At 44.1% G+C, this 13,015-nt stretch overlaps 1 protein-coding gene across 4 annotated transcripts in view; it reads right to left on the reverse strand.

The window, feature by feature from the left end:
* fermt2 (FERM domain containing kindlin 2) overlaps positions 1-13,015 on the reverse strand; it is a 131,948-nt gene that overhangs the window by 44,778 nt on the left and 74,155 nt on the right. For 2 of the 4 annotated variants that reach the window (XM_078562612.1, XM_078562611.1), the window contains exons 5-8: positions 8,147-8,179; positions 7,707-7,932; positions 7,503-7,605; positions 6,621-6,728 (exon numbers count right to left, since the gene is read on the reverse strand). In XM_078562612.1, the coding sequence (XP_078418738.1) occupies positions 6,621-6,728; positions 7,503-7,605; positions 7,707-7,932; positions 8,147-8,179 (470 nt within the window). The remainder of the gene's footprint in view (positions 1-6,620; positions 6,729-7,502; positions 7,606-7,706; positions 7,933-8,146; positions 8,180-13,015) is intronic. The other 2 variants (XM_078562614.1, XM_078562613.1) reach the window with 1 other exon arrangement.

A 13,015-nucleotide genomic window follows, 5' to 3' on the forward strand; every position in this document is an offset into this window, starting at 1 on the left:
GTTCTCTAAAATGCAAGATGATAGATAAAATGCTGATGTTGCAAATGTAAGCTATGCCTTTCAGCAAAAACAATGTACAGGAACATAGCTGAACCATGTACTAATAAATCTCAAAATATGAAATTCACACATCATGTGTGCTGAAATAAAGGGCAATAAAAGAACAGATTAAATGCATGGCACAATAAGAATCATACAAGTCCCATTCAGAGCAAGGTTAGTGGTGAAATTAACAGCTATGTTTTCAGGAAATTTTCATATATTTCCCCATGAATACACTGTCGCCAGCTGCTGCACCTGCCCAATACAACTAACAAACAGCAACACGAGCACTTACTGAACCAGGAGCACATCCTTGGTTGAACAGCATTTAAAGCAAAACAAAATCACTGGGACTAGGTTATAATTATGATCTCAATCTTAACGGATCATCTTTTTCATTTAGCCCACTAAGTCTTCCGAGTTTCAATGGTTTTCTAAATGTAAAGCAGTGGTGAAGCTCTGGCCTTCCGGAGGTAGCAGCTGCCAGAATAAAGGTGGTGAAACAAATCATGTTCGCCCTGTCAGCAAAAGTGGCGTTACTCCCTCCTCCTTGAGCTTTTTGTGTAGACTGAAGGAGGAAGAAAAGGGGAGGGTAGAGGAGAAAGGAGGATAGCAAAGTCAAAGGTACTTACATCAAGAAACCAGAAGCTTTTATTGCCTTTGGTGCCTAGACTTCAGTTTCAAAAAAAAATCAGCAACTGCTATTTTGCAAACTGATATCTGTTCTTTAGGTTTGTTTCTCACACAATACAACTAACTAATTACACACCAAGGGTGGGATTTTAAACGTGGCGCGCCGTTCGCGACAGTGGAACAGGAAGTGAGCACCACTTCCGCTCTCTTGCTTTTTGCTGGTTCCCATGTGATTACAATTGAAATTTGAAGTGCTGGTGGCGTGCATGGGAGACACGTGTGATCACACGGTGGGGGGAGCTTTTCAGTGGTGAAACCTGCTGTCAGCTGAAAATGCAGCAGCTACGGGCAGGCTATAAAAGAGCCTCCTGGTCAAACAGGGAGGCTCTGCATCATGGCCAAAGCTTGCCTGCCCTACTCCATTGCTGTTAACAGAAGACCTACTGAGGTCACATGGTGGCATGGATGTTTTTCAAATGTAAATTTCACTTGCAAATATTTTGCATTATACTAGTTTCACTTTATTCATGTGTACATCATCATTATTTGTTGAGACTGTCAGAGACCTAAATGTCCTGCCAAGTTCCACTGTTGGCACATATTGATGGTTACAGGGGAGTTAGGGACACTTCCTTTACTGTGGAAGAAACAATGCTGTGTTTTTTTGTTCAAACTTTATTGATTGCTCGTGTCATGTGTAGTGCTTGCCAGTCTGTAGGACATGGCTGAACTCGCATGCTCAGCTATCCCTAACTTCTATGCAATATAAAAGGGATTGGCCGGGGTTTTCCGTGCCCGCTCGCGTCAGGTGTAGGTGGCGAGAGCGGACAATATGGTGAGAAAGCCTAAAAAGTGGTTTCATGACATCGTGAAAACAGTTTGCAATCGTCTGCTCAGCCTGTCGATGGTGGGGAATGTTCCCCACCATTGGACGTCAGGAACCTCACTGCAATACAGCAGCATATTATAAAGGCCAGCTCGCCGGACTCGATCATTCCCCATTGGATCGTCTGCCCACATCAGTGGGAAAACATGCAGAACACAACTTGACAACTGTGACATGCAAAAGTCGGGACGTACAGCCAAGGCCTTGCTCACACCACGGACATCCGAGAGCCAGAAGATGCTGGAGCCCGACAGCAACGGGATCCTGGAGGAATGTCCATGGCAACCCATGGTTAGGTTCTCATGGACATGGCTCTGCTGTGAAGTAGCTCACGGCAGTTGGAAAGTCACCACTGATGCTCACAACGGATGACATTAGATGGGGTGGGAAAGGAAGGTCTAGGATTGACTGGGAGAAGGTGGTGGTGTCGGGGGGGGGGCTGACACTGGGAGGGGGTGACAGGGGAGAAGATGGCAACCGGGGAGGTTAGGTGTAAAGGAAGGAGTTTGGGGGTGGGTGGGTGGGGAAAGGAGTGGCGAGGGGAAGGAGGCTTTGGAGAGTAAGGAGTGGGGAGAGAGAAAAGAGAGTCTTGATTTTGGGGGGGAGGGGGGGGGGGGGGGTGTGTGTGTGTGTGTGTGTGTGTGGAAGGAGTGAGGTGAGGGGAGGGAGTAAGGGTAGAGGCAGCAGTAAGGGCAGAGGAAGGAGTTGGGAAGGAGTAAAGCTGGAAGAAGAAGTGAGGGTGTCTAAGGGAGTCAGTAATGAGTAAGGCTGGAGGAAAAAGTGAGACTGGAGGAAATAAGGACTAAGGGTTTCAGAAGTATAAGGGAGTCAGGAAGGGGGAGGGTCTAAGTGGGGAAGGGGAATGGGATGATGTCCAGGTGACATGAGCCCATGTCTGCTTCCAGGGGAACTGAACTGAGGGTGGGCATGGTATGAGGGAATGGTGAGAATGACAAAGGCAGAGTGAGCAAGTAGGGTGATGGTTCAACAGCAGCGGTAGAAAGGATGGCAAGGGTGGTTGGTGAGGACTTGGAGGCAGACATGGACCCTGGAGGTAGGAAGGAGGGGGAGGGATTTTCAGGCAGGGGATGCGCATGTTCACCTGGACAACCCCAAAGGAAAAAAAGGGTTATGGCTGGCAGGTCACAGAAGTGAGATGAAAGGTGATGCCAAGGGGGTCAACTGTGACTAGGAGGAAATAAATGGGTGGCTGGGGGAGGGGAAAAGATGGGGGAGCGCATGAAAAACCAAATCCAGGCCACGCTGTCCAAATCGAAAGTGAAATGAGAGTCATGGTGGGCAAGATCAGGTGCTGCATGGGAGTGTGATCATTGGGTGGGCAGAGATGCAGTTCAGCTCAGATGGACACCTGAAAGTGAACCCCAGCAGGCGGCATTCAAAATGCTCAGGACATTGAGGTGAGTATGATATGGGAAGGATCAGCGTGTGTGTGAGTGTGCTTACACGAGGCTCCGAAAGGCCCTGCCAGACACACACACACACACACACACACATTTCTCCCTCAAGAATCACTCATTGGCCAACTGCTCCCTCTGCGGTGACGGAGGACAAGGTTGAGGAGCTCACAGGCAAAGGGGACTCAGAGGGAGGGGACAGCCTCAGATTCCTGAGTGGATGACCCAGGGGTGTCCAGTTGCTGCTGCTCCTCCCTTCAGGTGCCTGGGGGCCCCGGCTTGCCTCTGAGGTGAAGGAGCACCTGGAGGGATGTCGAGGTGCCCTGTTTCCCTCTTGCATTACCACTGCAGGAACTCACCCATGGCTACTGCGATGGAGTGCAGGTCTGCACACAACTACACGTTCTGGACCAGGGTCTCCATGGAGTTTGCCATCCTCCCCATGGAGACCTCTATACATGCACATGTGGGCATCACTTTATCTGAGAGCAGGCAGATGCACTCCTCCGGCTTGTGTGCCACTCTGCTGAGGGCTTCCAACAGCTCTGCATGACGTTTCCACACCTTCTGCTGACTCTCCAGGGTGAGTTGGAAGGCCAAATCGAGAGGCTCGTCATCAGACTCTGACATCTCAGGTGCCTGATCCCCATGCAGTCCACCGGGTGCTGGGGAGCTTGCATGAACCTGCCTCCTGCTGCTGCGGACATGTGTCTCTGCGGTGACCATCAGATTGTGAACCTGAGCCTGCTCTAGATCTAGGTTCCACTGAGGTGTGTATCTCTGCACTGGTGCAGGGTGTGGGTAAGCATTGTGACAGGTCTTCCAAGTTTCTTATTTCTAGCTCTTCAATGGAGGTGTCCCCCTTGGCTGGAGGTGAGGATGTGGATGGAGCTAAGCGACTGGCTGGCTGAGGGTGTCAGTCACTTGGCAGAGCTCCCTGTGAACCAAAGTAGAGATAATTAGTGCGTGGCAACAGAGTCAAAAGCAGGACACTCACATTTGCATTGTGAGAGGGATGATGTGGTGCAGGATCTTTACGAGATGTTCACCGCCGACCTCATCGGTCACCGTAGGCATTGTCCATGTCCTCACCAGTCAGCACGATGACACACTCCACAAAGTTGAGTGTAGGGCCCAATGTGGGCCACTTCACCCCCGGTCTGGGGCCTCTTCCTGCAGATGTGAGCAGATGGAGACAGTGTGAGCAGGACACATGGCACTGTGTGGAATGTGTGTGTCGTGAGTGGAGCCATGTACAAGATGAGGACGTGAGCTTGAGAGGGTATGAGCCTTATGGAGATGTGAAGGTATGAGAGATTGTTAGTGGTGTTGTCCCTTGAGGTGTGAGGTCCCTGTGGATGTGTCATGGGTTTGAGAGTGTGAGAGTTGAGAGTGATGAGAAGAATGAATTACCTTGGCGGAGCGGATGAAATTATTCATCCTGTAGCAGTACTGGGTGGCTGTCTTCTTTTGCAGGGCATTGGCACTGACCACTGCTGCCACCGCCTCCCATGCCAGGTTAGTGATGTCGCTGCCTATCTGCGGCTAGAGCGGGAGTACAGAACATCACAGTGAGCCTTCACTGCATCCAAAAGGCGCTTGAAGGATGCATCGTTGAACCTGGGGGGCTGCAGTCTTCTGTGCAGCAGTCTTCTGTGCAGCAGTCATGGGCTGGAAGCACTGAGTTGTCTGCGTGGCTGGACTTTAAATATAGCGTCCGGCGTGATGAAGCAGCGAGATGGCGTGGTGGGCGAATGAGAACCTGTCCGTCATGGAAACAGTGTTTCCCAGGAATGCATAATTAATGCGGCAGATTTGGGATGATATGGTGTGAACAGCCGCCACTGCAGCTGGTGGGTAAAACGTCATTTTGCCACCCGTTACTGCACTTCGTGCAAATCTGGGATGATTCTGCCCATTGCCCATTAGTGAAATATTGTAGCAGAATTCAAAAGGACTTTGCCAGCCAGCACCCCAAGATGGACACATGTGGAAGTACTGACAGCACCCCTTTAGGCCCCTCATTTCTTACTCTGACTAATTGTCCCCACCACACCCAGGATGCCAGGCCCTTCCTTCTGCCACTCCTCCAGGCCCTGGACCCCACCCTTTGTCCTTCCTTGGCTCCCTTGTCCACTCCAAACCCCAGGCCTCACTCCATAAATCCCCCTCTCACAACTGACTCACCCTTGCCGATCCCAAGCCTCCATCCAAGTTGTCATTCCTCTGCTTCCCTCTCTTGTGCTGCAGAGTTCAACCAGGAAAAGCAGGTTGCACGCCACCTTTAAACAAACATGAACCGGGGCGACAACATTCTTGTGTGCTGCTGACATGAACTTAACGGTAGGACGGAATCAGTAAAAAAGTTCTAAGTAGTATTCATGGCATACAAATGTATTACAAGTGGGAACCTGCCGTCAGGAAATCAAAATTTTGGCTCCCACCTAATTCATTTCTGCACATCACATTTCTTGCTCTTGCGGGCTCCATAAAATCCACCCACCTCAACCTCCCAAGTGTCACTCCAGAAATCTGTCATCACCACTGCCAGGATTCTGCAGCACTGAGAGGTGATGAACAGAGAGGTCTGTAAGCATCAGCACCACAACTGCAAGGGCTGTGGTTGTTCAGGCAGGATCAAGGCTCCCCACACATCCAGTACCATGAAATATCTATACTCTCAACCAAATGCTCTGTATGTTGGATGATGGCAGCTCGCCATTCCAGCCTCTCTCAGCAGCATCTGTATGGAAGGCATTGGGTGCAAGAAACATCTGTCCCCACTTTTGGTGGAAAACCTGACCAACAACAAATTAGTTGGAGACCACTCCAAATATGGTACCATCATGCTGGAAAGTCATGGTCTACATTTCTGATAGCTATATGGTGGGGACTACATAACCTAGGTCCAGGCCTCCTCTAGTTGCATGCCCAAAACTTCAAGAAAGACTGTGGTCACCAAGGGAAGAGGTGAAGATTGCAGTAATCAATTCAATAGCATTGGTCTCAGGAGCATCACTGCACATCTCTTGGTATAACTAAACTTCTCAGGCTAGTGGAAAATACAGTAATGAAAATGAAATTACAGAAGTCTATTGAAGAGTTATACTTCAGTTATCACAGGTATGGCTGCAGCAGCCTGACCTAGAACCTGAAGGCAGATTAAATGTAAACAGTGTGATCAGATAATTGAATATCACCGCTTGCATGGTGTGAAAATTATGTTCTACTTAGAATTCCTATTTCTGTATATACTTCAGACCAAAAATCGAGAAGCCACACTAGTTAAATAGTTAAAATCAATTTCTTATTTGAGAATTATGTAAAGCAGTTTTGCTCAGGCATACATTAAAAATAGAAAACTGATCTCATCATTCTGCAGTGTGTTTGTGCTCATAAATGCTTTAATGGAACATGCAGAATTGCCCAATGACATTCTGGGCACAGCGCCCACTCCTGTGCAGCCTCTGCCCTTCTCAAATGCTCTGAAGTTGTTTATAGCTAGCGTGATGACGAAATGCAGAGTTTAGATAGAACTTAGTACTGTCACTTTCTAATGTGACAATTAATCGGAGGCAGCAGTTTTATTAAAATTATATCATGTACATGGATTTTTTTCTTACTTCATGTTTATATTTACTTACTTGCAAAGCTGCAAACATCATCATTTCCTCCTCTGTGCATTCAATTTCTTCCAGAAGAATACACCATTTAGCTTGTTCAAAAAGCTGGTTGATCCTCACTGCATCATACTGAAATTTTGAAGTAAAACAAACATTTAGAATTGCCACAACTTTGTGCAAGCAAGTGTTCTTGTGTGGCAGTACAAGGAATAAAATATAATAAAAAATGCTATTGCAGATTAAAAAAAAATTTCTTGGTGCATTTTAAAGATAAATACTTAGTTACTGGTTTAACTTCACTTCCAACCATGAATTATGAAAGTCATCGCATTGCAGTGTGCTGCGCCACCACAAAAGTATCGATTTTAATTACATCAAATGTTGTCCCATAATTTCTAAGATTTGTACTTTAGATAAACCAGTGTTGTGCTAAAAGAAATGAGCTGAGAAAAACTGAACAAAATACTTTAGTGAAAGCAGATCCCTGGAGCCTACTACACTGTCCTGAACATGGTAGCTGCTGTCCACTATTATCACCATTAAGTATTTTATGAAGCAATTAGATACAAGTTTTGTAGCTAAAGTGTTGGACAGAATAGTTAAAGTATAACTTGAATATTCTTACAGAATTGGATACAAAGAAGTGATCAAACATGCAATACTGCCAGACAACTTTTAGCGTTTTTAAAATTATGCAGATCCTTAATATTATTCTGTTTACTGGTGCAAAATAAGTTGACACAAGCTAGTTTTAATGAGCTTTTCAATGCACAGAAAAAATACACCATGCTACATCACTGCCCTGTAAAATATTTATGAAACATCTTTTGAAGTACAAAATTAAAAACCTGCATGAAGGAAAAAATATCTTTCAAAATGGTATGCATTTCTGTAAACTCATACCTTTGGGTTTAAATCAAAGAAACTGTAATATTTGAATCGGAGCATTAAAACTTCATTGTCTTTTACGTCTTGCTCCATCAGAGACCTTGATGAATCTAGCCAACTAAAAGAAAACATACAAAAGTTGAACTAAAATGTGCACAACTGTAACTTTATACTTAAAAAAGGACTAAAAGAAAGGGGAAAGAAAACATGAGAGCTTACCCTTTGTTAGTTTTTGCCTTGTCAAGTAGAGACTGGGGTTTGAATAGCTGTGCCAAAATATCTGGGGAGGTGATTGGCTGGCTCACTGCAAGAACACTAGGATTGCCTTCTGACAGAGGACTGTCACCAAACCAAGCGGAGGTTGGGGAAAGTGGACTACCGTCTCTTGAGTCATATGTTGGTGTCATTGTTTTGCTATACAATCCTGGGCTTGAATAAATACTTCCTGAAGAGGAGGAGAGAGATTAAAATAAATATAATTGTATTTTGTTAATTGCCAGTTAGAGTACAGAGCATTCAGCAAGGTACATTAACTGCAGAACCAATAATTCTAATCATTATGCAAATCTGTGCACCAAAAGTAAAACAAAGCACCTACTGTTGTGCATAGCACAACGATAATATTTAGTCATAAAGTCTGTGATAAATTGAAAGCTTACCTTTTGATGGGCCAATATAAAGAACATCAGAGCCTACAGAAGAGGAAAACAGGAAATGAGAAGGGCAGGAAGAGCACAGAACAGGCAGGGCATAGCACGGAGTGAATAGGCAGAGCACAGAGTGAGCAGGCAGAGCAAAACAACATGCAAGAGCATAGCCAGTGATAAGAACAATTATGTACAGTAAATTAATTTTTGTACTACAGATTCATCATGTCTCCTTTAGAGAGCTTGCTTCATTGTTAGCACTAGTGAAATCCTTCAGGTGTCAAAGCCATACTAAAAGCATTTGCTGGAGGAAGCGCACACTGAAAGCTCATACAGTCAACAAAAAAAAAACACCAAGTTTAAAAAATGACCATGGCTAATTTGGATACATGTTGGATTTGGCATGTGTGCTGTACATTTCAGATAAATTGGATCTTCATCAAAAATAGTGGAAGCACCAGGTAAGTGAACAAAGTAACCAGAAAAAATACCAATCCAATACAGCAAAATAATTGTTCTTTCGTTTTTGATATCATTGCATAGGCTTATTGTAGTGGTGGACTAAATATGTACATTTGAATGTCATTTAGCAAAACATTTCATTAGAATCACAAGAATCCCAGGGATGAGGAACTTCATTTACATAGATAGATTGAGAAGTTGGGGCTGTTTTCCTTAAAGAGAAGGTTGAGAGGAGATTTGAAAGAGGTATTCAAAATCATGAGGAGTCTGAACAGGGTCGACGGGGGAAAACTGTTCTGATTGGTGAAAGGATCGAGAACAAGAGGGCACAGACTTAAGGTAAATGACAAAAGAAGCAATGGCGACATGAGGTAAAACCTTTTCACACAGTGGGTGGTTAGAATCTGGAATGCACTGCCTGATAGTTTGGTGAACGTAGGTTCAATCGAGGCGTTCAAGAGAGAATTGGATTGTTATCTGAAAAAGGAAGAATGTTCAGGGCTATGGAGAGAAAGTGGGGCAGTGGCACGAGAAAAATTGCTATGTGGACAGCTGGTGCAGACATGGGCTGAATGGCCTCCTCCTGTGCTGTGAAAGCATCTGAAGACTGCATCAGACATGGTAAATTAGTTTTATAATGTATGACTAATTTTTTCATTAAAAGTTTCATCTCTCTCCCTCAAGAAAAATACATTTCAGCAGAAGTTGGTCTGACAAGAGGAGCAGAAAATTATTAAGAACAGCTTCTAGTATCCTCTACATAATTACAAGATTTTGCCCAGAAAATCTAAAGAGAAAAGTGTCCTTTGAAGACAATTTGGGCCTTAATGTCAATGTTATTCCAAAACCTCTCTTTCATGCATTATATAAGCTTTCTGTTTTGCTGTCCTCCCAACCAGAGTGGTCTCACTAGATTACTGATGGCCTTCTCTGCCTCCACCAACCCCCCCCCGCCCCCCCCACACAACAACTCCAGCCATAATGCCAAGCTTTAGAATATTTTCTATTAATAAGTTTTTTCTCAAAAAAATTGTTTGCGTCATTTGTTGGGAGTTAAAGCACAAACATTGCCAACCTGATCAAAGGTTCTATACAACAAAATTAGGAATAGATTTTTAATGAAGTCACTTCCTAGGGAATTGGGCCCTGCCTAACCCAGGGGCATCAGTCCTCACGGATTATGATATTTGACTTATTGGTCAACCTCATTTTATTAGTCAGGCCTCTGTTGTGCATATGATCAACTTGCTCCCAGGAAGTGCAATGCCTCTGTGATTCCAGTGTTCCTACTGGGTTTCCCACTGGTCAATCTGAATTTTTGATAGAGGTTCGTCATTGTAGTGGTGGAGGGTAAAGAATGGAACCAGTGCTGAAGAAAGGTCACAGGTGTAAAACATCAACTCTTTCCACAGATGCCATCAGACCCGTTGAGTGTTTCTAGCATTTTATTTCAGATTTCCAACATCTGCAGTACTTTGCTTTTATGCTGATACACCTGCTGCTGTGCTCCACTAGACGAATGCTGTTTGGGGACCCTGAATAAAGCAGGAGTTCCTGTGACTGCCTTCATTGCAAGTTGTCTGATTAGCATTTGAGAGTCTTAGCCTTTTAGTGGGGGACTTGTAGCACAGTGGATGCATTTTATTATCATAGAAGAATGCTATTTTTAGGTTAAAATCTAGTTTCTCCAAACAAGGAGTTCATGCCATTATGTCTAGTCTGACAAGCAGAACTTTGCACATTTGTTTAAATGGATACAGAGTTCTGATCACAAATAATGCCAGAATTCTGGTTAAAATTTCCAATATTGGAAAGAAACAATGGTGTTCTCTGCTCTTTACTGGCAAGCGTAAAGGTAGTCTTTGTCCAGATAAATGGCCCAGAATTTGCAATATCAGTATATGAGCACTTCTGTTATTCCTCTATTCTATTAGGAGATACTAATTCTTTCAAAAGTCATATGAACTCGTTGGGCGGGATTTTCTGCACCCGCCTGCTGCGATCTTCCAATCCTGCCGCAAGTTAATGGACTTCTGGCTGGGGTGCCGCTTTGCCCGCGATGGGCCCCGCCCACGACAGGGCTGGAAAATCCCAGCTGTTGTGTAAAAATTCTGATATCACAATCAGAAAGTGCTAAGCATCCAAGGTTAAAACAATAGTCCTACAATAACAGCAATTATACTAGTCTAGCACAAAGCCCAAGAAACATTGCAGTGCCTCCTAAATTGGTCTAATTTCCATTGCCAAAAACTGAAAATCAAGTCATGTCAACACAGAGATGGCATTATTATTGGTTTAATGGGAAGGAGCCACCTCCAGCCCTTGAACCCTCAGAAATATCTGCACTTTTCCAATTCTGGCTACAGGTGTACACCAACTTTAATCACTCCAAGGGCAGAATTTTCTGCCTGTCGGGCAGGTGGGCCCGACCGAATCTCCAGCGGGCGGGGAGCTGATCCCTGCCGGTGAAGCGGGCCGCACCGCTATTTTATGTGGGCGGGCCAATTAAGGCCCGTCCAGCGTGACGTCCGGCAGGGAGGATTCCCTAAAAGCGAGAGTGCACTCTTTCACACAAGGGCACAAAAGAGCGCACATCTCCCTGAGGCTAAGTGCAGCCTCAGGGAGATCACTTTCACTTTGAAAAATATTAAAAATAGAAAAGAAATTCACCAACATGTCCCCCTCATGTGACAATGTCACATGAGATGGGACATGTTCATTATTTACAGATCAACTTTATTAAAATTTTAATACCCTGCATGAAACCTCATCCGTGTGGATGAGGTTTCATGTTTTCTCTATTTGCCGCCAGGGCTCCTGGCCTGCCCGTCAACCTTAAGGTTGGACGGGCAAGTCCTTTAATTGTTTAAGTGATCCCGTCAATGGCCTCAATTGACCATTGACAGGTTGGCGGGCCCGCAGCTGATTTTGCTGCAGGCCCGTCTTCCTGAAAATTTAAATAGCGCGGGATGACGTCAGGGGCTCCACCCAACGTCATCTCGTGTCAGCGAGCGGGCCCCGCACCCTGCTCGCCAACGGCAAAATTCTGCCCCACCGTGTGTGTTTCAGGTGACTTTTTGACCAAGCTTTTGCTCATCTCCCCTAATATTTCCTTATGTAGCCTGGTGTCAGGTTTTGTTTGATAATGTGCCTGTCAAGTGCCTTGGGCTATTTTGTTGTTAAAGGCATTATATAAATGCAATTTGTGTTGCACTAGAAACAAGCACCCATACTATAGCAACATAGAGCTGGCATTTGCCAACTTCAAATGGAACAATTTGAATGTGGAGTTCAAACAATCTAAATGATCTAGCCTGAGCAATTTGAGCAATTTAATTTATGCGCTGCTATAGAAGTGCACCCCAAAAACAGGGGAATTTAAATCCTGTTACTTTATAGTTCAATTAGACATACATCTTTGCCTTTGTTTGACTTGAACCTAAACCAGGAAGAGGGTTAAAATGATTAGTTTTCCTGGAATAAAAGAATCTGGCAGAAGGCTAGTTGGTTATAATGACATGACACTTTTTCCACCTCATCACCTGGTAGACTTATCTATTTTAGTTTAGATCTTGGAAAGAATTTCCAGCACAAAACCTTAATTTTTGAAACCAAAAATTCCTCCAATTACATCCATCTTACTTTACAGTCCTTCTTATTGGAAGTTTAATTTTGTAATTATATACATAATTGTTAATTTCTCCTCTGTCCACCAATTTCCCCATTTCCTCCTTCTCAACTTAATAACAGTGAGCTCAGCTGAAGGGAGACATCTTTACACAGCTGGCAAAGGGAGAATCGCATGGGCAACATGCCAAAGCTAGAAATCTCTTAAAAAGGAGAAATACCCATCACCTTGTTTCCTCCTCCCTTCAAATCTTGACTTCATCCTGTGAAATGCGGAAGTTGACTTCATTTGAAGATTGAGAAACAATCCTATAAACATTCCTACATCTGCTCACTAACAAACATGGTTCAGATTTCAAAAGATTCAAGCTTGCCCAGTTTTGTCTTTGTTTAGACAGATAATGACAGATTTGTTCACACCTTACTCCCTCTATCAGCCTTTACTCTCTCCAACTATCAGCACAATCAGCTTTTGTACAACTAAATCTCAAACTAAACATTAAACTATTAAACTTCAAACTAGTTTTCCATAGAAGCTTCTGTTGACTGCAGAAGGATCACTAACAAGCTGTTTACTACCATTTCCTGCAACAAGGTTATATTTTTAAAAAGGCTTCCTTCAAGGCATGAAAGAAAACTTGAATGCCAGAGTTAAACAGCCAACAGTTGGCTGCAAAATTTAACACATTAGATGAAATTAACACAAATAATTTAAATATCAGAATGGAACTTTAGAAAATTACATTAAGAAATAAATCACAAAACCAAACTGCTTTTACATGGCCAAAATAG

This window comes from Cetorhinus maximus, chromosome 18 (genome assembly GCF_964194155.1).
Source record: "Cetorhinus maximus chromosome 18, sCetMax3.hap1.1, whole genome shotgun sequence".
In the NCBI taxonomy this organism is placed as follows: domain Eukaryota; kingdom Metazoa; phylum Chordata; class Chondrichthyes; order Lamniformes; family Cetorhinidae; genus Cetorhinus; species Cetorhinus maximus.